Here is a 24,552-nt window from a genome sequence, read left to right on the forward strand (position 1 = left end):
ATTTCATAGCATATCATCACCAGTGAGTCATTCTAGAGGAAAATCAGGCAGTTGGCTGAGACAGTTATCATAATATCTATTTCTGATTTTGTTTATGATCCATTTTATAGACTAGCTTGTTAGATTATTGATAACTGAAATCCTGAATTGAAATCTTTGGACAATGGCATGCTCTTTGATGTTCTTCAAACAATTCTGTTCTGCTGCATCAGTACATAAGACATTATGTTTCTTTTACCTGGGGGGTTATGTTCATTGAGAATCACAAGTGATGCTGGTGTAGGTCTTCTTTTCCTGATCTGTGAACAACAAAGGCCCAGCTAAGGTCAGAGAGAGTCAGACACTGCTCCGGTTACTCTACAGCTTGCAAGGCTGTCCCATCCTCATCTTTTCCCAACATAAAGAGCAAATTTCTGGGGGGCACACTGTAGGTGCTCACTAATTTTATTTTGAATAATAGAAAACCAGACAGTAGAACTGTCAGATGTTAGTATCACCTTCTTTGATCAAAAAACTACATTTCCACAGAAAAGAAATAGTTGTATATAATCAAATGATACCATTGAATACTAATATGCAGTGAAGGTGCAGGGATGACTTACTAATTTTAGTGACTCTCTTGGAGCTTCATAAACTGATGATGCTTTCAAGATTCATTACCTTTATTTCTAAACGGCGTAAGAGAAGCTTAGAAAACTCGAATTTCCAGGAGGTTAAATTTAACAGCATACATTCTTAACTTCAATTAATATTATAAACTTTTCTTATTTTCTAGATTATTATTTAGAACAAATTAACAAAGAAGAATATGGATCTTAAAAAAGTATATAATTCACTTAAAACTAATAGGTTTGGTGTGGGGTTTTCCCCCCTTATTTTAGGAGTTATAGGAACATATTGTGATTAGAATTTCTAATGTACCCTTGATTTTTTAAATATATATGTAAATTCCCAAATCAGTAGGATAGTGGATAAATTTCAACAATGACATCTTGTTCAGGATAGAACCAATGCTCCATTCAACACAGATACATGTTCAAGGTTGTATTTATCTGGCTCGAGTTTGAGTGAATCTACTTCAGATTATCAAAACATCCTAGAAAGTTGAGAGTCTCAAATTCAATAATTACTTTTAAGACTTTGTATGTAATATTTGGAAGAAGATTCAGGGATAATTTAGGTTTTAAGAAATTAATGAATTAGGTAGATGATCCCATAAATTTCTTTGTTTTTGCCTCCTCACTGTTGTAATTTTACCAATGATCTTTTAAGTGGTTCCATTGAATCAAGAGTCTAAGTCTGAATATGAAAGGTGATACAGTAAACCAATCTCACAGTAGAGAGAGAGAGAGATAGAAATAAAGATATATAGATATATTAGACTTGGAAAAAATCCAAGTTGTGTTAAAATATTATTTTTAATATCTGAATAAAAAATTTTTTTAAATTATACATATACCTACGATCCTATATTATATATAATTACTGCTTTGGATATACAATGAAAACATTAAGATAAAATATGAAGCCTGTTATCTGAAATTATTCCAAGATTTAATGCTTTCATTGTTAAATGAATCTTTTGATTTTACAAATAATAAAATAAAATGAATCTTTTGATTTTATAAATAATAAAATAAAAGCTTGCTAATTTTGAAAAAAAATTTTAAAGTTTCTCTAAATGTTGAACCTGTTATTTTAATAAGCAAAAGCAAACAAACTTTTGGATCCAAATCTAAATTACTAATATAACCATTTTTCCTTAATGGTTGCTAATTTTGTATCACATGAAATGCTGCATTTTAGCCAGTAGTGCCCCCAGTGCAACTCAAATACAAGTGCATGTGGAAACGAAATTATTTCTCATTCACATATCCTGGGAAGTAACAAAAGTTAGGCAAATTCAAGAGGTAGAGAAGCTTAAATTAATAACAAGAATGTATGTCTGTATTACTTCTATAGAGGAGTGGATCCCCACCCAGTTCCACTTACCTGCTCAGCTGCTTCAGGTGCAATCTGACTCTGGAATAAAGGCACAGCAAATTGTATCTTTTTGGGACTGTTGGGCTCCATGACAATGATGAGAATTAGTCAGAGATGTGAAGGGCTCAGACAGACTAACCCCAGGTGGTGTCTGGGATGTGCTTCCTCAGGCGCACTCCACCCAGCCACACAGAGTGCTTCGTAATAAATAGCTGTAATTCCAGAGCGAGCAAGTGAAGATGCCGAGGTCTGAGTAACTCCCTTCTTCAACATCCACAGTGATGCCTGGCTTGCCTGTTCCCCCACCAATCCCTTAGATCCTCTCAGCACAATACAGAAAGAAACAATAAGCTAATTGTGTGCCTCTTCACTAATATACACATGCCAAGCATTCACTCAGCAGCTAATTGAAAATGCAATGCTAGCCTTGAAGGACCTGCTGCCCTGGGATTTGAAAGAAAGGCTCTATCCACTGTACATTACTAACCGGCTGCTCAAAAGTGCAATGTAAGCTCCCTCTGAGTATTGCAGGGATGGGTCATTCATTATTGATGAACATAAAGCAGGAAGTTTTCAGAATTGGGGGCAGGGTTTGGGTATAGAATCATTTCATTTCTCTTGGAGCACCTTATCAGTCAGACACCTTTGTTATTTCACATCCAGCTACCAAATTGATGGATTGCCATGGGGGTAAGCCACAACCAATAATATCAGCTCTATTTATGCTGTGAGATCTGGTTAGGTAAGACTGATCATGGGAGGCAGAGTGTGTGTGGTGGAGTGAGGACAACATTGCCCTTGGGGCTGAGCAGATCTCAGTTCAAGTTCTGTCCCTATCACTAACAAGCTCTGTGGCCTCAAGCAAATCAGAGGCCCCCATACCTTCCTCAGAAAAACAAGGGGATTGGACTTGATGACCTTTAAGCTCCTGTTCTGTTCTAGCATTCTATAATTGTAGTCCACAATTTTCATTAGAGTGGAAAGTATTGGACGCTAAATTTAGCAAATGGCTTGAAAGTCACTGCTGCTGCAGTGACCTCTATTTTATTTCCTGGTGGAGCCAGTTATATCCTCTGATTTAGAAGAATACAGAAGTGACTAGAAGACATTAGTGGAAACCTAATGGGATCCTACATTGTGATTTGTTGTCAATGGTGGGGATATATGTAAACAAAAGGTCTTAGGGGAAAAAAGTGTAAAAGAAGAAATCTTCAGAATGATAGAGGAGGACGGTCATATTGGCTAGCGGTGAAGGAAGAGGGGGTCACTGACCTGCTCTTCACATTTGTTAATATCTAAGGGGGGGGCAATAGCATAGCCAGATGGCCTTTATGCATTCAACTCCTTTTGCAAAGGAAGCCTGAACATGAAGCTGCTTTAATACGAGAAAGAACTTGAGTTCTCTACTTCTTTATTTGAAAGATAGTGTTTGATGAATACTAGATATTTTAATATGTTTTTGGATTTACCTAATACATTTAGACATTGACTACTATTCCAGGTATTTACAAATAAAATTTTCTTTCTTTTTTAAAAATTTTGAGTCCATACCCAAGAATCCATTTTAATGATTTAAGTATGCAACGTTCTGTTGAAAGAGTATAGAAAGTAATATGCATTATTCAAGTAGTTTTCTATACCCTCTAGGGGAAAAAGCAAATGAAAATGTGGATGTGAAAGCACTTTCAGCTGGAGAACAGTGCTGACCAGCAAGAAATCTTGTGATGGGTTCATCTTTGTAGCGTGGAAAGGAAACTTATAAATTACATTTTGTGTAACAGTTTACAAAAGTTCCCAGAATGAAAATCTGAATTGACAGCACTGAAGGAGTTATTTCTTAATATTTCTTCAAATTACATGTAAGGAAAACAAGACCACTTCTAGTGAGTAACGAATCTAAAACTGCATTTAGTGTAGTAATTCAGAGCATGCACTTGGCAGCCTTGAGTTCAAATCCTGACTCTGCTGCTTACTCAGTTTATCAAGGTGGGCAGTAAGAGAACTTCCTTCTTGTGAAGTTTCGATAAATTGAAATGAATTTATTTAAAATTAATTCTTTAAAAGAGCTTACTACAAGGCCAGCACATCATAACCACTAAGTAAAAGATAGATTTTTCAGAAAGCTGAAAATACAATTTTAATCTGGATTACAAGGAATCTCTACCTATTTAGAATAATTTGATACCAGTTAGAACAATAGGTAATACAGTGAAATTCCACATATGCATTATGGTATAAACATCAATAAAATGATTTTCACTAACGAAGTCTCTGTTTTGAATAGTTTGGCCAGAAATAATATCATAAATAGTATTGACAGTCTAGACCCTTTAAACTGCTTCTTCATCAGTCCAACTCCTGTGCATACTTCAGGCCTCAGCTGAGTGTCATTGCCTCTGGGTAGCTTTCATAGGTCTCCTCCCACCTACGTTGCGTTTAGAGCCACCTCTTCTGTGTTCCCAAAGCATCCAGAATACCTCTACTTAGTACAATAACTACCAGTCTGTCTTTTAACTGTTTAGCATTTTCAGTGCCATTCATTCACACAGGAAGTGTTTGTTAAGGAGATACTACAGACATTAGAGGAGAGATTGTGTTAAAGGCCTTTGAGGTCCTTTTAAAACTAAATTTGTTATAACAAGAACCACTTAAAATGTAACTTAAATTTGAAATAATCAAAAAATTTTAATGTGTTTATATGGGGAGTATAATTATGATAAATATTAGGTGTACACTTTTTCTCCAGAACAAGAGAAATGGTAATATCTAACAGAGATAATGGTAATACTTAACCCTTACATGACACTTACTATGTGCTGGGCACAATTCTAAGTGCTTTATCTGCATTAACTTATTGAATACAGCATTTTAATAACCCTTTGAGGTAGGTACTATTGCCATCCCTAATTTGAAATGAAGAACTTGAGAATCAGAGAGTTTAGGTAATTTGCCCAATGTCATCCAGCTAACATGTGGCAGAGCAGGCATTCAAATGCAGGCAATTTTGCATCAAGCCTGGGCTTTAATCACAATGTCTACTGTTATATAAGAGCCCATAGAGAAGTCACCAGAATCTCTACAGTGGTTAGATGTTCTAACCGCAAGAGTCCCATGGTAAAAGACCTTAAGATGACATGGCATATGAATAAAATGAAAGGAAGTAGCATGATTATAGGATACAAGTATTCATGATCTTGCATTTCAAATTATAAATCAACATAGAATCGAGAATCTAGAGTTTGATGTTATGTCACCAAACTGACTTGAAAGTAGACAGCTTTTTTTTCTTTTTCTTAAAGTAATGGGTGCTATCATTAAAGATTTAAAAAAGCTTTCTAGAATAAGCAATAATTAGTCTCTTCAAGATGAGTTATACTATGAGTAGAGAAGGTAAAACATCAGGACAATAGGGCATTAGGCCTTCCTAATTTTACTCTATAATATCTGTCTGACCCTATTTTTGCAGGTCATCAAGACCCCCATTTGGCTACACTTTACCCCATAGCCAGCCTTTCTGTGGCCTCCTCTGCCTTCCTGGGAAGATCTCCCTTTATCCAAATTGATTCATCCTCTAATTCCACCTCCTTAAAAAGGGACCTTCAAATTCTCCATACGAGAGGAATCACTCCCTTTTTTCCTCTCCTGGTATTTAATTATATGTAGGTTTTTGTTATTCTCTACAAATTTCCTATGTGTTTCTTTGGCCTCCCCTCCTAGACAGCAAATCCTTTTCTATCATATCTTAATATAAACAGAACAAGCAATGTTGGGCATCTAGTAGCTTCTAAATAACTCTGCTTAGGCTTCGTCTGTCATATCATGAGGAAACAAGGTGTTGCAGTATACTTGAATTTTCCCTAGTCTATAGCTCATTCTTTTAAGCACTACACTTTGCTTTTATTTGACTATTTTAATAGGCACTTAAAAATACATTTCATATTTTCATTCCTTTTAAAAGTGTATATATCAAACATAAGTTGTCCTTTTTCATTAATTTGTAGCATTCATATAAAAACAGTTGTACTCTGTGATATGCAGAGATGCCATCTGAAGCTATTGGTATTTCTTGCTGTCTTAATTGGCTGCAAATTCCATAGATACATAGTACTTATAACTGTTTTAAAGTTTTTGTCTGATGAATATCAACAGTCATTTGTAAAACTGTCACTTGCTTTTGTCCATTCAGGCTGCTATAACAAAATACCAGACACTGGGTGTCTTGTAAAACAAACAAACATTATTTCTTACAGTCTGGAGTCTGTAACCAATGGACTACAGAGGACATGATGATACATGACGGCAGAGTCTAGATCATAAAAGACTGTACTAATTCTGCTGAGTTCTCTTGCAGCACTTACTGTCTTGTGCCTCCATCTGGGAATGCTTCCACTTAGATAGCAGCCACCACACTGTGAAGAAACCAAAGCCACAGGGAGGATACATGTAAGCATGCTGGTCAACGTTCCTGTTTTTGTGTGTGAAGTGAGAAAAATGTTTGGAAGAGTTTGTTCTAAGATGTTGCTAGGAATTATCTCTGGGAGGTAGGATTATACGTCACATCTTCAGTCTTTATGTTTTTATATTTTATACAACAGGCAGGTATTCAGTTAATAAGAAGAAAGTAACTTCCAGAATAACAAAGATAATTTTTTAAGTAATATTTTCTTTAAAAGGTCTTAATTTTCACAAATAAAAAGATTGTTTTCACTATCCCTTAAATCAGAGAAATTGAAATAGAATATTTTTTTAAAAAACATGTTTTATCTTTTAATTAAGGACAATCTTCTTTGGATGAGATCATTATTTTCATAAAAATATTGAATTTACCTCACCTATTAAATGCAAGAAAACACTGTGGGGGGCTTCCTTGGTGGCGCAGTGGTTAAGAATCCACCTGCCAATGCAGGGGACACGGGTTTGATCCCTGCTCCCGGAAGATCCCACATGCTGTGGAGCAACTAAGCCTGTGAGCCACAACTATTGAGCCCATGTGCTGCAACTACCGAAGCCCATGCGCCTAGAGCCTGTGCTCCGCAGCAAGAGAAGCCACGGCAATGAGGAGCCTGTGCACCACAACGAAGAGTAGCCCCCCGCTCACTGCAACTAAAGAAAGCCCACGCACAGCAAACAAGACCCAACACAGCCAATAAAACAAATAAATAAATTTATAAAAAAAAGAAAAGAAAAAGAAAAGAAAAGAAAGCACTGTGTAACACTCTTATGTTTACCTACAACAACAATATTACAGGAAAGACTGCAGGTACACAAAGGGCCTTTCAATGTACTTACTGATATGTGCAATATAATGCATAGGCTCTACAATAATAATTGGAAAAAAATCAGGAAAATCTTTGTTTTCTTGGGATTTCCTTGAAAAACAGCTATTATTTTCTTGGTAGCCTTATTGATTCTCTAAGCCACAGATGACAAATGGAATATACCCTTACTTTTACTGTTACATAATTAAAACAGCATGAAGGAAGGTGGTGAGAGAAAGGGAATTAACAGGGCAGAAAAATGAAGCTCCTTAAACTTTAAGGAACCTCAAGTCTTTTACTCAGAAGAAAGGTTCAAAATACAAATGATATTAAGTACTACAAAATGTGATCAGGCAAAGTGTGAAGTAGGTTGTGGTAATATTTGTCAATCAGATAAGACTTGAAGGAACAAGTTCTCTACAAGTCCTTCCCAGTCTTACTTTTTTAGATATTTTTCAAAAAAGGAATTTGAATAGACAACACATTTTGAAGAAAACAAAATAGGCAACAAATAACTCTTCAGCTAATCGCCCAATTGTAGTTTAGTTCTTTAAAATCTGTCATCAAATGCCAGATAGAGAGCGATCAACCTCCATTATCCCCAAGATTTTAGATTCAGAATTTTTCAAAGCAGGGTTTTGTGTCACCTAAGGTCGATGCCTTGTGACCTTATATAACTGATGTCAGTCACAGTTTGATAGTCATCAAAATTTTGGTAGACTCCTAAATGCTTTCATGCATATTACAGATATCAGGAAAAGCATTTTGTTTACTACCTTTATGGAGAGACTATTTTAAATGATTGAAGAAGACAGGAAAAGACGACACTCCTGATACGATGAAGCACTTTAAAACATGTGTAACCTTTTAAAGCAGGGGTCCCCAACCCCTGGGCCATCCGAGACAGCAGGAGGTGAGCAGCAGGTGAGCGAAGCTTCGTCTACCGCTCCCCATCACTCGCTTTACCGCCTGAACCATCCCCCCACTCCAGAAACATGGCCTTTTTTTCACCAAACAGTTCCTGGGGCCAAAAAGGTTGGGGAGCACTGTTTTAAAGGTACTGAGGCATAGCTAGTGGACGTTTACTAGGTAGACCCCAGCCAGCTGCTGCCACCACCCTAATTCTGACCCCTGGGGACCAGTAAGAATTCTGATTCATGGGTCTCAGATTAGATGCTTCTTCCAACCCAACACGGACCTTCTGCTGGTGCTTTGGTCTATCTTCCCCTCACTCTTTCCTGTTTGGACTGCCTCAAATAGTTTCTTATAACCCTGGGCACAAACAGAAAATATGAGTTCCCCAGAGAAATTCCAGGAAGGGCCCCCCTTGTGTGTAAGGTTGTGATTGAGATGCTTCGTGTTTATCTTAACTCTAAAAGAATCCCTTCTCAGAGTGGACAGCAAATCTTTATGACCACAGTCTTTTGCAATTACAGTTTGTGACAAAAAAAGGTTTTTTTTGACCTAACTTCTGTGATGATGTAAAAAAGCAGATAAGATTTTTCATTTAATGTTTGGTTGTTCTGGGAAATGTTTTAATAGCATTGTCTGCTCAATTCATTTGTACATGCAAATGTTCTCAATGGAGTCCAATTTGAAATGTATACTTGTTTCCCCCACTATTGGAAAGTAGAGTGTTCCTATGAGAGCCTTCGCAAGCTGAAATGATCTAAAGTAAAGAAGCAATTACCATAAATTTATATGAGGACTTTTTGGAACATTCCAAAACTCCAAAAATAACCTATTATATCATACCAAATAACACACAAAAACTTTATTTCACTGAAATGCTTAATTACATCCACTTTTATGCTTGGTGTAACACCCCTACGCGCTCTCTTTGGCTTTTGTGATATCTTAGGACACATTTTGCTAAGGGATGACAAAATAAATGGAGATAAAGCACAGATGCTCAAACAGTTCAAAGTTATGCAGGCTTGATGCTGAGATGCTGAGTGTAGTTCCCAGATCTCTCTGCTCAAGGTGTGTGCTGCTTCTATGATGGTACTCTGCAAAACAAATGCTGAACTCTATTTTCACTTTTCGCCTATTTTTGTAAAAGCGAAAACCCTCTTGGATTTCTTTCGGTTATTGAAAACAGATGTATACTAATGTAGGTCTTGAAGAAAAGCAGAGTGGTATAAAAGCGATCTTTCAGGTAGTAGGGTAAACCTGTGTACCGCTGAGTTGTATCAAGTAAGAAATATTCTGAGTGTAATCTTACGTCTGTTATTTTAATTAATATTAGACAACTGTCTCTTGGATTTCTGTGGGAAAGAGTGACAAACAGCACATATATGATCACATAAATCAACTCTAGATATTGGTTCCATTTTTTTTAACTTAATGACTTTTTTTTTTAACCTAAAACTCTCTATGCATGCATGTATAAACCTTGTATTAGAAATATTCCAAGGTGGCATAATTGACTGATTTAAGTTTCCATCTCTTATCCCTAAATCTTCCTGCCTCTGGTAAAATGCTAATATTTAGATTTCTTAAAAGGCAAGATGCAGGGAAGACTGGAGGCAAATGTCTACATAAGCCACAAATTGATTCATCAATCCCCAGAAACAGAAAGCTGGTGCTCATAGTAATTGATTTGACAAGCTTCTCAAAATCTTTTTTAAAGAAAACAGGGTATAATTTTAAATAAAGTATGCATGTGATTTGTAAGTTTTATATGATATAGATGTCAGTGAGGCTATGGTATTATATGAATGAATACTATATTCATAAAGTGTATTTTTACTTTTTCAAGAAATATATTTGATTAGAACATTTCTAGAAGGAAGCCAATTATTTTGTGTACTCTCAATGTCAGAAAATGACAAAAATCCCTTTTCTTCTGACTTATACCTCAAGAAATGTTTAGATTAAGTTGGCACTTTAACACTCATCATTTTGCCTTTTTATCATCATCATAAAGCTTGACAAATGCTCTTCTTTACTTTTCCTGCTTATCTCCTGCTCACCTGCATACTTACTAAGTACAATGCATTTACTATTTAGTATTTTCTGATGTTCTTTTTGTTCCAGCTTCCATTTAAGAAAAAATAAGTTCTTTATGAGATGCTTGCAACTTTCAGCTTCATGTTGTTGCAATTAGCAATCTTCTGGTTCTAAATAGACTCTAAAAAGGAAAGTGATCCATTCTTGAGTGTTTGCCCATGTTTCTATGTGCAGCTTCGGCTTATTCATATCCACAAATAATCTTAAGTAATGGAACATTAAAAACTAGAATAATCTACTGATTAAGATGAGTCACTTCCAGTAAAAGCAAACCTCTTTGTAAGAACATGAAACCTGTATTGAATGTCTCAGGGCGTTTGCCATGGTTTCTTGGTCGTGTTGGTCTGTAGTGACTTTGGTCTGTTCTGTAAGTCAGATTTGCCTATGGATCACGTTTATTTCACAGCAACCTGTTGTGGGGATTATCCATACTATCCCATAATCTGTGTTTCTTGAGAGTTTAAAATATTATAAACCTTTTTTTTTATGATTCCCTAGGCACCTAGTTTTAAAAGTGTGTGACTCATCACACTGCTTGTGTAAGATAAAGCACAATGATTTTGGAAGCAAAGAGATCATTCTTAATTCAGAAAGAACATGAAATTTCAGCAGGCTGTCATATGCTGAGCTAATTTATTTTCCAGTGAAAATGATGAGTCATGGAGCCAAATGGATGATTTGAAGTAGGTAGTTAAGAAAATATGATAAGGAAGTCAGCTTAGATCATCACCTGGCCCTTTAGAGCAGAAAGAAACATAAAAATCTTATTTTCCAAGCACATCTCAGGCCACACACCCTCCACCACCACCGAACTTCTTATTTTCTCTTGAATAACCCAAGTCCTTGCCTCCTTTGTACATGAGGACACTTGCTCAGAACATCCTTTTACCCCACCTTTGTTACTTGACAAATACCCCTTCCTTTAGGACTGAGTTTAAATGCCCTCTCCTCTAAAATATCTTCTCAGAATACTCTGGGCTTCAGAGGTTTTGTTCAGACACTGTTTTCTGCCCTGTTAAAAACCATTTATACTAATAACCAATGTAATAGGTGAATAATATTCATTGTCTGTATCTGCCCGCAAACAAACAAGACACCATGTTCCTTTCCCCAGACTTTACTCACCTGACGTGGTGAAACAATCATTTATTTTAATTTCAGGGTTTTTTTCCCCTTCACATTGCATTATGATGTGTTATTTCATTTTACTGCTTTATTTGGCCACCATTGTTCTTATATCCCATGTCATCTTGGATTCATTCAGTTTTGCTGAATTGTGTTCTTCAGTAAATTTTTTAGAAATGATTCATAGGTAGTAAACTTTCTAAGTCTTTGCATATCTAAAAATGCAAATATTTATTTTGCTGTCCCACATGAGTGAGTTTGGCTGAGTAAGAAACTCCAGATTAATTTTTTTTTTTCTTTCGGAACTCTGATAATATTTCTCCGTGGTCAACTTTTATCCAGAGTTACTGATTTTAGTTGGGAGAGAACTCTTTCATAGGCTATCTGATTTTTTGGTCTTGAGAAACTCTTAGGATTTTATGTCTATGTTTGGCATGCTAAGGTTACATTAGGGTGCGTCTAAATGTGGGTAGTGTTTTTCTATTCATGCTACTCAAACTTTTTTGGATCCTTTCAATATTTTGAGTGACTCAGTTTCATGGTTAAGTTTCTTCAATTAGTTTATAGTTTGGGGTTGCTATTTGTATTTATAGTTGAGCATCTTTATCAAACAGGATTGTTGGAATGTATTTCATCAGATCAAATGAGAACCTCTTATTTTTCTATGTTAAATTCTGAATATAGAAGATGCCTTAGATGTTTGGGAGGAGGGTCAGGCTGGGAAAATTGCAAGATATACAAATAACTCTTATTTAGGGTCTGGGGGCTCCCCAACCCTGCTGGTTGTTGTATGTCACCTGGTCCACTGCCCACTCTGGGAGTATCCTGTGTCAGAACTCCCATTTCAGAGTGCCCCACCCCAAATTTGTCCCGTGGATGGAGGGAATCAGTGGTTCTCCTTACTTCTCCCTCTTTGCTGTGGATTTAGAAGTTCCAGGTTAGCTCGGGCTCTGCTTCCCTTCATCTCTAGCTCCATCCTTCATACAAGACACTCTCCTATGGAGGTAACTCACTTTGTATATGAAACAGTCTTCTAGGCTTTATCCTGGGGCAAATACCACTGCTGCCAACTGCTTTTGTACAGAGGGTGGAGGATGCGGGTGAAGAGCGAGCCAGCTGGCCTAGATTGTCCAAATGAAGTCTTTTAATTAATTGCCCTAACTGCTCCTAGTGGCCCCTCCCTCTCTTTGATTTGTTCAGTCTGAGCCCAGAGGTTCTCCGAGCTTCTTCAGGAAATGCTAAGACAATGTAGAGCCTGCCTTCTCCAGCAACAGCCCTTACATTCCAGCTCTCTTTTTTCTGATTTCTCCAGCAAGATCATCCTACCTGCTCTGTACTATCAAAAGCTGCCTCAAAATTGCTGTTCTATGAGTTCATCTTTTTTATTTAGGGTGTACAGTGGATTTATTACCTGTTAAAATATTTTCTATCATTTCTATGTATTTCAAAAGAATTCCTGCAATTCCAATAGGCACAGAAAGGTAGCTAGAGCTAGGGTCATACTTTTCATGAGTGTACTGATTGTACATTAGAGTAACTGTTCTGTTTATATAGTCTCCCCACTAGAAAGTTTCCCCTGGCTGCAGCAGCAAGGTCTTGGCAATCCCCATTGTGAGCCTAGTCGTCTGTAAGTGGGGAGAGTGCATGAACAAGGGCACAGAAATTGAAAAATACAAAGGCTTATGGAAGAGAGAGTTCTGACTGTTCTGTTAATGGAAACAAACAAACGAACGAACAAAAAAACAGTAGAAACTGGTAAGGAGAAAAAGATGGAACTTTTTTGTGTGATAGTGAGGTTGTTCTTGACCCTTTTCTGAGCCCTGTTTCTCCCATTTGGGAAAGAGAACATGGCTACAAAATGGCCAAGATGCTTTTCCTGTTTAATCATTTTGTGGTTCCATGAATTTGATATGGGAAATCAATAGACCTTACCAGACCACTGATCTTCTCACAGCATCGTACAGATAGAAGCCATGTGATTTGCACTCATCCTAAAATGAGTAGGACCACACTTTGGTAAAATGGTGAGAAAACTACTCTTTTTTTAGTCTTTTTTGTGTGATTTATAAGCAGCGCTCTTTTCCCTTCTCTTTAACAATTCTCCACTGTTATCCTTGGTTCTCTCTCTTTCAACCACCATTTCCCAATGATTTACTCTGTGGCTGATTCTAAATCTCTGATAAGGCATTAACTGATAACAGAAGTGTTGGCTGATAAGGACTGAGGTAAGATGCTCTGTAGAATTATATACAATTTTTCGAGGCAGCATTTAATAAAGAGCATTATCTTTTTATTTTTCAAGACTTTTTTTAGTTGTAAGGAGAAAAACTAGCATACAGATCATGTGGTTGAACAGCGTGGGGGTTGGGGCACCTCTGATTCTATAGCATGATTATGTAAATTAACAGCAATTAATTGGCTACTGTAGAAGTCCTAAACACTTAAAAAGATAAAGTCATACTAGTCAAATGATACATAGTGACACTGATATTTGAGGAAGAGCACTCTGCTCAAAGCCTTCTCAAATTATAGTCCAGGGTCAAACAGTCACATCCCTCCTGCTCGCTCTCAGATTTCAGCCTACAGAAAAATATAACTTATAGTCTTATAAATCTTCACTGATAATGTGTTTTTTTCCCCCATTTGACACTGAAGTAACTCATTTCTAATTCTTTTCATTTACACAGATGCCAAAATATTCCCACGTACTTCTACCAGGTGCCTCTGAATTAAACTGGAGCTAGAAAATTCTAAGCTGAAGACTAGCCAACATAAAATATTTTTTGTAGAAGATGTGCGTCCAGTTGATAGCATTAAATTTGCTCTATATAGAGCAAATTCAAACAGATATGGAAATGAACAATATAAGAGAAATCTTGTTGATTCAGATACATATGACTTAAAAATTTAAAAAATAAGTTTATCAGTTGAATAAATGAATGGTAATATTTAGCATTTATTTTATGTAATATCAACATTTCTGGAAATGCGGTTACTAAATTCAAAGAAGTTTTCTGCAAAATTTTTAATTGTGAATTTTCAATTTAATGACAGTTTGAAAAAACAACACACCCAGAATGAGTAAAAGTTACAGGCTGAGACTACCAAGTATTTTTCAGGATGTAGAGCAACTGACATTCTCATACACTGCTAGTGCAAACTAGAATAGCATAACCACTTTGGGAAACTATATATACGGCAGTATTTACAAAAGCTTAATATATGCATAGTCTATGCAATCAACTCTACTCTCAGGTATCTATCCAACATACCTCCCAGAAATGCGAATATTTGGGCCTCAAAATACACTTAAAGAAATTTATAACAGAATTACTTATAGTAGCCCCAAACTGGAAACCATCCAGTTGCCCATCAGCACTAAAATAAATTGTGAAACAGCCATATAATGGAATACTCCAGAGCAATGAAAAACAATGAACTGCCATTAGATGCTACAATACGGACGAATCTCACAATACGTTGAATAAAAAAGTCTGACACAGAAGAATGCATACTGTACAATTCATTTCTATAAGGCTGAAAAGCAAGCAAAACTAAAATCAGGGAACAAGTTTTCTTTTTAAAGGATCTGTTGACTGGGAAGAGGCACAAGGAATACTTCTGGGGTGCTTGTATTATTCCATATCGTAATGTGGTGTTGTGATTACCCCTAGGAAGAAGGCGATAAGCCTGGCTAAGGCCTGGCTGCATAGACATTGGTCACCCACTGTGCACCATCTCAAGTTTATGTCATTACAGTGGATACAGGTGCCCTACCCACATCCCCTTGGATCTTCTTATGGAGACCTGTGGGCTTATGTATGTTGTACCTCTGCCAGCCTACAACTGCAATTTTCAGAGGACTCTCCTTTGGTTACCGGAGCCCTTTGGCTGTACCTGCATGGAGCGGGGAGTTCCAAGAAGCTGATACCCCCCACAGGGCAGCCTGTGGCCACTGACTGCCTGGTGTGGAAGAGTGAAAGCCCAGCTCCTTTCCCTCAAGACAAGACAAACTCTGCACAATTATCTATAGGATTAGACTAGGGCTGCGACTTGACCTAAAGCTGCTACCTTCCTTAGGTTCTACCCCTACCTGTCTAGCTTCTGCTACACCTCTGCTGGATTCTCCTGCAAGTTCTGCCTTAACAAATCTCTTGCCCATAGATTCTCATGTCAAGGTCATTCTCTAAGAATTGGACCCCAAATAGCCATATTGGAAATCCAGTATCACATGAATGTACCTTTCTCTCCCCCATTCCCCTTCAAAATACTTTGCATTACCTTCCTTATTGCCTAGAGTTTATACCCCAAACAATCTGTTTTAGGGATTAAGGTCCTGAAAGGCTTCTATGAATTAAATGGAGACTAATTCAGGAGGCATGACTTATGAAGCATTTACTCTCCTCCTGAGTTCTTGGGTCATCTTTACGATCATTTCTCTGAACTCTTTCTTGGGTAGATTGCCTATCTTCACTTCATTTAGTTCTTCTTCTGGGGTTTTATCTTGTTCCTTTGTCTGAAAGATGTTCCTCTGCTGCCTCATTTTGTCTAAGATGTTATTTGTATTTTTATGTATGTGGTGGGTTTCTTACGTTTCTTGACCTTGGAGAAGTGGCACTCTGTAGGAGACGTCCTGTGTATCCCAGCAGTGCACTCCCGGCTCATCACCCAAGCTGTATGCTCTAGGGATTCCTCCTAAGAGGGCTGCATGGGTCCTTCTGTGGTGGCAGGCTGTGTGGGCGGCCTGATAGGCTTGGTTGGTGCCTAGTCTGGTGGGTTGCCAGGCCCTGCCTGTGTGGATGCTGCTGGCTGCTGTTTAGTGGGGCCTGGTACCCAGGTGCGCCTGCAGAACCCTAGGGGGCCCTGGGCTGGTGCTGACTCACTGGTGGGTGGAGTCAGGGTCCCAAGGACTCCAGGGCTGTTGCCCGCCACTCCTGGCAGGGGAAGCCAGATCCTGGGGTTGGTGCGGGACTCCTCACAGGCAGAGATGGTTCCTGGAGTCTAACTGCAGGGCCCAGGGGTCTCAGAGCTTGGCTCAGGTTGTTGGGGAGGTGGGGGCGCAGTGCCTGATACAGTTGGATACGGGGTCCCAGGTGAAGCTCGTGTTGGCCTGCTAGTGGGCAGGGCCAGGGCCCAGCTGGTCCCAGGGGAGGGTCTAGCCTGCGCTACAGACTTTTGCTTCTGGTGTCTGCCCCCTGGTGGGTGGAGCTGGGTCTTGGCCCTCAGGTGGGAGGGGCCGTGGCTAGGGGCATGCTCAGAGACGGCTGGGCTCTCAGCTTATAGGAAGCCTGTCGGCTGATGGTGGGGCTATGTCCCCGCCCAGTTAGTTGTTTGGCCTGAGGCATCTCAGCACTGGTGCCTGCAGACGGTTGGACGGTGCTAGGTCTTGGCATTAAAGAGCCTCCAGGAATGTCTAAGCAGCTGACTGTCTAGTGTTTATGTAGGTCCCCAGGGTGAGCCGCAGCCACGCCCCTCCCCCCCACCTCTCCAGGAGACTCTCCAAGACCGCAGGTAGGCCTGGCCCAAGCGCCTATCCAATGACTGCTTTTGCCCTGGGTCTGCGTGCCTGTGAGATTTTGTGTGCGTCCTTTAAGAGTGAAATCTCTGTTTCCCTCAGTCTTGTGGGGCTCCTGCAGTCAAGCCCCCCGGCCTTCAACGCCAAATACTCTGGTGCTGGGCCCCTGGGCTGAGAAGCCTGACATGGGACTCAGAACTCTCACTCCTGTGGGAGAAACTCTGCAATATAGTTATTCTCCATTTGTGGGTCGCCCACTGTGGGGGAGGGGTAATGGGATTTGATTATATTGCGGGTCTGCCCGTCCTACTCATCTCATTGAGGTTCCTTTATATCTTTAGTCGTAAAAGATATTGTCTTTTTCACTCATGGTTGTTCTGCACATAGTTGTGATTTGTGTGTATTAGTGAGAGGAGGCGAGCTCAGGGTCTTTCTATGCCATCTTGGCCTGCCAGCTTCTCATGAAGCGTTTATCAATGATTTACATTTTAGCAAAATGTAGTGAGGTTAGCAATGCAGTCATCTGACAGGGCCCTCAGCCAGCAGGAGACCCATCACTGGCTGGTGACTGGGTACAAGAAATGATGTTCAGAAAAGGTTCAAAGCACAAGTCTCGCTTAGAAAGGAGAGCTGAGTGGGGAATGAGAGGCATTCCTCAGGCTACAAGCAGCAATATTAGATTTCAATCACCTGGGCATAGGAAAGGAAGACTCAAAACAGAAACAATTTTGAGCAGAAGACAATCTAACTTCATGAATTTTATCTAGGACTAGCCCTGAACCAATATTTATTAATTCTATGTATGAATGCATGTTGTGATTTAATAAATTAGGGGGCTTATAATATTTTTAAGTGGTTGAGAATGGGGAAAATGACTACCTGTCTCAGATGAAACTAATAAGGCTTCATGAATTGAGTGAGATTTTAAGAGATGCTTGATAAGAGCACAGTTATCCAGTGGAAAAACACATCAATACTAATTATTCCAACTCAAACAGCTGATCAAAATTTCTTGGCCCAAAATCCATTTTAAGGTTTAGCAATATGAACAGCTGGTGGTATGAGCTTTAGGATTAATTACCAAGTGAATTAATCAAAATTATCTAACATATCAGATGGAAATTTCAAAAATATTTTAAATCTATACCTCACAATTTCAATTTACTTATATCTAAAATTATCTTAAATTGGCCTTTTCAACAGTTTGTGCAAAAAGAAAAGTGTTAAGTATTAAGTGATTGACTGAATTGGAGTTACCAAAAGAACCTGTGACAAAAGGAGATGAACAAAACAAAAAAATGTATAAACAAAAATATGTATAGACAAAGGCTAGACTGAAGCATGCCAACATTTCAGTAGTGTTTATCTCTGTTAGGATTGAGGATCATTTTATTTTCTTCATAAGGAAAAGTGTTATTTATGAAAAACATGTTGCATAAGATCCTCTCTCCAATTCAGTTACCTCAAATAAAGGCTTAGTAGGTGACCGTCACCTAGGTATGGGCATGCTATGAAAGCACGCTATTATGAAGGCTTATGTGAATTAGGTAGAGAGGTTTACTTTGATCTCTTTGAATTACCATATACTGCCTAGAAAACATTCCAAAATAAGGGAGCATTGCAGACCAAAATAGAACTGTTTTTGTTGGTGGTGGTAAGATTAAACAATCAGCCATTTTCATAACATCTATTTCCTTGATGGACAAATACTAAAAGGGAGGGCATAAGCACATGTAAACACACACACGCGTGACCTTTACTGGTGGAAAGGAAATTATACTTGTGCAGGTCCCCCTTAAGTAATTGCTCAGTGACTCCCTTGCATGTTATGAATACTGGTCAATTTCAAGGCATGGTAGAAGAAAAAAAGAAAAAGGAACAAATTTCAGAGAAAAGACATAGCTGATGAGAACAGAATTCTTATCAAGGGAGTTTTCAATTATTGTTTCCATCACATTGAATGGGATCAGATGTGAACCCATGGGACTGTTTATTTCATACTAGGCATTTCCTGTGAGTCACATCTTTGAGCATCTTAGAATATTTTATAAACACAAAATAACACCTACATTATTTTTTTGTTTTATAAGTGGACTAATAAGTCATCTAAGAGCTCGTAAAGTTGTCAGAGGTCCCCTAGGATGAGGTTGATTCTATATCAATACCTCTCCCCGTGATAGTCCTCAATTAGGATTTGAGAACTCCACAGCTTCAACTCCAGAACACTCTGTAACATGAAAACCGTGCCTTTAACTTTTAAAGATAATTTTTAAGGAGACATCTCTAAGGAAAAAAAAAAATCTCTCTATATATGCACACGTACAGATAAATATCTACCTATAGATACTAAGATATACATAGAAAGGGTTCAAAACCAGTAAAGTAGCAGTAAATTGATAGCAGGCATTGAAGGTGGAGCCTGGCTCCAGACCAGGAACATCTGCCTTTGTTTATATAGCTGAGAAAATGGGGGAATCTGTAAGCAATAAATAGAAAGGTGGAATGCTTGGGATTTTTTTTTTCCTAGCTCCTTTGTCAGTTGTGATCTTTCTGACTTCTCTTAACCTTTGTTCAGAGGTTCCCAAACCTTCTTGGTTCAAGGGGTCTCAGTAAAATTTTCACTGTGCCCCTAAGACAAAAGAAATACCTAAGAGTTCCATTTATTAAGTAGTTTGGCCTGAACAACTAATAATGGTAGTGGGTGTGGTGTCCAACAGATGACTCTGTGCTTTCCTTGACGATTAACATTCTTCTGCAGGGGCTCATGGGAGTTCGCTGCCAGGGGGCTCCTGGGCACCCAGGCTCAGTCTGAGAAGCACGGCTCTAGATCATCCGTGAATGAGGTGGAGTGAGTGGCAGAACTGGCCGGGGGGGGGAGTTTGAAAATAGGTGAAAGGGACTCCGTGGAGGTATCTTTCTCTCATTATTATAGAAATTCTGGGTAAAAGTGCCTACTGCTGCCCGTTAAGCCTAAAGACTGGTGTGCTCAGCCTAGTAAAGAGGGGCAGTGGGTCTCTCCTACACAGAGCACACAGGAAGCCGACTGCTAGTGCAGATTTAGCTATCTCCCCTTCAGACAAAATCTGCACAATTACAAGCCCTCTAAGTTGGTTTGTTCTACTCATTTTACTTTTACATTGTCTGTGAATCATTCTACAATCCACATAAGCTTAAAGATAACTATGTAAATAAAATCAGTCTCTGTTTGTATCTGAATCACACCAAAAGAAATAAACAGACATCTTGTAAATACTGAAGCTTTGTTTGGGACAGCCAGATTTAAAATAAAAGCATAAATGAGGGTTTTCTGAAACTCTGAAGGGAGAGCCCAAAGAACTAGGCAATTCTCGGACCTGACAATGAGCTGTAATAACAAATCTGTGTGCTTGCCAATTGGATGAGAGGTGCTGGATGCTTTAACATGCCCTGGACAGAGGTTTTAAATGGTTGTTTTAAATGAACCTGCAGAGGAGATGGTTTTAAATGAACCTTCAAGAGTAAGGGGCTTTCAGTTGCAGGTGTTGACTGGCTCTGGAGTTGTCACACACGCAATTCCGTGAAGCATGCATTTGGGAGAAGAGCAGCAGGGAGTTTTGTTTGTTTTAACCAGTGATTAGTGACTCTCCTAAGTCACACTGAGAATGCCAGAGAGTTTCTAATCAGGCTCTGATGAGAATGAAATGCTCAGTTTGTAGTTAAATACAATTCCTCTTTTTAAGAACTGTGGAAAGAGTACCTGCTAAGCACCAGGCACCTCGAGGCCTGAGGTGGGGGATGAGCAGGGTGAAGAGGACTCCTGCCCTTTCAGAGCTGGGCCTCATGGTTAAGAACAAGAGGTTCCATTTTACAACTCAGAGGAAACAGAGGAGGTGTCTGGGCAATTCATGTTCCTCTCTGAGCTCAATTTACTCTTTTTAAATAAGGGGGTCGCACTGCATGATCTCTAAGCCCTAACGTTCTGATTCTAGCACCAAACGAAGTTCATTTCAAAGTCAGGAAAAGAGTTGCAGTAATATAAATAGACCTCAGGGTATAAACACTATGTTATCCAAAGGGAAAATAAAGATGACAGACTACATGTTTTAAAATAAACCCACTGTGGTTTTTAATTCTCAATTCCAACCTTGAATTTTATGAGTATTGATTTCCCAAGAAAAGAAAAACTGCTACCTTCCATAAGTACCTTTCTATTCATTTTCAGTAAAGCCAGTAAAAAATTTTCAGGCCCCAAATGTATAACTTTCAGTGTAAATGTCCTTATCACCATCCCCAAAAGGACCTTTTTTATGTAACTAAAAGGTTCAATTTTGAACACAAAAAAGTTAGACTTGACATTTACAAGAAATTAATACCTTGCTTTGCCTAAAAAAGACAATCTTGACTGTTAAGTACTTCAAACGTTGACATGAAGTGCTATTGACAACACAATGGGATGAGCAAACTGAGGGATTGAGACCTACAATGTCTGTGATTTACTTAAGGTCACGCAGTTATTTTATGTCTCTGCCTCATTTTTATCTCACTGTATTTTATTTATCCCTCACAGTAGTCCTCTAGGGTAATTTCTCTGCTCTACAGACAGAAAATAGAGTTTCAGAGAAAGAATGTTCTTACAATAGCAGTGTATTCGAAACTAGGTCTATCTATCGCAAAAGCTCTTGAAATTTTCCCCTATACCTTATGGGATTCTAGCACATAATGCCTGCTTTCCAAATTGTACATTCTCACCTAGATCAAATGGAAAGGATACTTTCATTTTTCTTCGGAGAATGAGAAGGAGGCAATTGTAGAGGAGGGATGATGGGGGAAAACTGGGGTTAAAGAACTGCTGCTCTATTACTCTAAAATGTTTCCAGACTTATCTTACACCAACCCTGCCCAGACCTTATATTGTACCCAAATTGGATTCCCACAGTTCCTGGAATACACCCTATCTAGCCTCAGCTTTTTCATTCTTTGCTCTCCTACAATGCACTTCCTCTCCACTCTGCTTACTGAAAACCTATTCATCCTGTAAAGTTCATTTCATGAGTCACTGTTCTCCCATGAGGCTCTTTGAGCCTCAGTTTCCTCAGTCACAGAGTGGAGAAAAGAATTCCTACTGAGATAATCACATCTACCTGGCAGAGTCATTTAAATGATGATTATGACACCTCCATCAGTGATAAAATGTAAAGAGAAAATAAATGTATTATTTCTCAGTGTTAAAGTTCAAACTTTAGTAGGTCCATAGCTTTTATGCTCACTCTTAGATGTTTTGGCATTAAAAGTTCCAGTCTAGTCTAATAATTGCAAAGATGGAATCCAGTTCAGTAAAGAAATTATCTAGAATCTTATTTGGTGTCAAGCTTTCTCCATTCCCAGAATGGAGGTCCAGGCAAGGAGGGGAGGCGTGCCCTCCGAAGTCAGCTTTACAAGCAACTTATCCTCTGTCTCCTCTCCGACAATGTAAGCCACAGTTCTGGCCTCTCCCAAGTCAGCCTGGGAAACAAGGGACTAGGGAAAGGGGCCATGGCTGGCAATGCTCTCCTCTGGGTGGCTCTGTTTTGAGCAACCAGGAACTCACCATTTCTTCATATATCATAACCCACTGAGTCTGTCTTTTTGGAAGAGATACCTTTTTAAGATGACCCAGGTCGACTCACTTTTGGAAAGGGTCTCCTTTTGTCCCCACGAGACAATTGGAATGGAAATGCATACCATCACAATGGAGTCTCTTTACAGCTCTTGACTTTAGACTTCTCAGACTTAAGTCAAACACCATTGTCTGTCTCCCTCAAGCTCCAGGACACAAGTATCAAAATTTCCCCTTTGTCTTTGCTTATTGGCCTGATAAAGTGCGAATAAAGTATCTTTCTATTTCTATGAGGATGGAGAAGAGGACACAAAGTTCACACGAAGAAGTCTCTCTGTTCTGCAAACTTTTCATCCTTATACCAGCTGGGGTACCCGATCAAGCTGGCAGAACCATCTTGTTATCCCTTAGCATCATACATAGCACTTCATCTCAGTATCTGGATAATTGGGTGGGGGGAGGAAATTAGTCTTTGGAATCAGTTATATTGACCTTGTCTTTGGGCTCCATTTAACAACCTGTTCCACAGATAATGGGCCTAAGGAGTAACTGAACCATGAATGTGAAGTCACCAAGAACCAACGAAGATTTTGTCTTTCCTTCTCTAGAGTTAAACAACTACTTTAACTCTGCTTCTCCCTGCTCATAATCTATTTCATTCTTCTCTCTCTGCCCAAACTTTCTTTCTTGGTTTCTCTATGTACATGTAAAAAACAGCTACCCCACAGTTTCCAATGTTATATGTTTGCTCCCACAGACCACAGAGACTAACTGGTTTGAATCTCACTTCAAAATTCGTAAAGAAAAAAGGCAGTTGGCCTGGTCTAGGCCAAATGTCTATCTCTGATCCAATGACCTTTGTTCAACAAGCAGGCTATCAGAGGCCATCCCTGAGGGCAGGGAAATTCTCAAAGAAAGGAGGTAATAGGCTAAGTAGACACTCCCCAACAGTATCATAAATACATATATTGCCGCCACAAGGCCTGGCATAAGTAAATACTTAGCATGTTTTTCTACCCTTTCAGGATGTTTATTCTCATCTGAAGAGTTAGATAGAGCAGACATTGTGGTTAGCTCTCCAAATGACTCTCCCTTTCCTTAGTCACCACTCCAGCTTTCATTCAGATATCTTCACCTCCCCTGGGCATCTCACACTAGCAGTGGAGCAAGTGGCTGAAGCCCAGCTAATGAAATGAACATAATCCCTCTCCTTGGTAGCAGTTATTTATTTCAGGATGACTGATCTCAGACTGGGGAGATCAAAGGAAAGGTTTTCTGGTGGTTTCTAGAGAAAAAGTGTCCCCCCTCTTCTGAGAGCACTCTTGGAAACAGTCCCTTTCCATAGATGTGCATGGAGAAACACATTGCCATGAAAGTTGACACAACCATCTTGTGACCACAAAGTAGAACCAGACTTAAAAAAAGCTGAACCTGCAAGAGACAGGAGATAAAAGGAAACTGAATCCTTGAAGGCACGACTGAGCAGCTGACTCAGACCAACCCTGAAGCAAACTTATATGTCAGCCTCCAGTTATATGAGCCAATAAACCCTCTCTGTCATTTTAACCAACTTGGATTAGATTTCAAAAAGACCTAATTTACATGTTCTTCCAAAATTCTAACATGTCTGGACAAACAGTAAGTATATTGGCAAAAGAGTCTGATGTTCCCTGAGGGGAAGTTGTAAATGGACTCTAGAGAAAAAGGAATCAAGAATTAAATCTCTCCACTTCTGAAGAAGAGGATGAAAGCAATCTTAGAATCTCTCAGGGATTATAGTGGATACCTAAAAAACTCAGGGAAAGGGGTAGGAAGATGCTTGAATTCAATTGTAGGAAACTGGCTGATCTTGTAGTAGAAGGTGATATTTCCAGGCCACCCAATGGCATGTCATATGGATTGCCCTGAAACTCTGCCCATGAAGATATTGTTCTAATTCTCTCAAGAAACTGAAGAGGATCTCAAGAAGCATATAACATCTGGTGCTACAAATAGAACCTGAGAAAACTATAAAGGCTACTCTACCATAGACACCCCATAAAATAATAATATTGTTGGGGGAATAGACTTTCTACCACCATTAG

General features: G+C 38.9%; 1 protein-coding gene across 2 annotated transcripts in view; it reads right to left on the reverse strand.

Annotated features, from left to right (window-relative positions):
- Positions 1 to 2,073, reverse strand: part of PPP1R1C (protein phosphatase 1 regulatory inhibitor subunit 1C) — a 124,668-nt gene extending 122,595 nt beyond the window's left edge. The window contains exons 1-2 of one of the 2 annotated variants that reach the window (XM_057745789.1): positions 1,993 to 2,073; positions 239 to 299 (exon numbers count right to left, since the gene is read on the reverse strand). In XM_057745789.1, coding sequence (XP_057601772.1) covers positions 239 to 299; positions 1,993 to 2,073 — 142 coding nt within the window. Of the gene's footprint in view, positions 1 to 238; positions 321 to 1,992 lie in introns of both variants that reach the window. The other variant, XM_057745788.1, reaches the window with a different exon arrangement.
- Positions 2,074 to 24,552: the final 22,479 nt, after the last annotated feature.

The sequence above is a fragment of the Hippopotamus amphibius genome, chromosome 8 (genome assembly GCF_030028045.1).
Source record: "Hippopotamus amphibius kiboko isolate mHipAmp2 chromosome 8, mHipAmp2.hap2, whole genome shotgun sequence".
NCBI lineage: Eukaryota > Metazoa > Chordata > Mammalia > Artiodactyla > Hippopotamidae > Hippopotamus > Hippopotamus amphibius.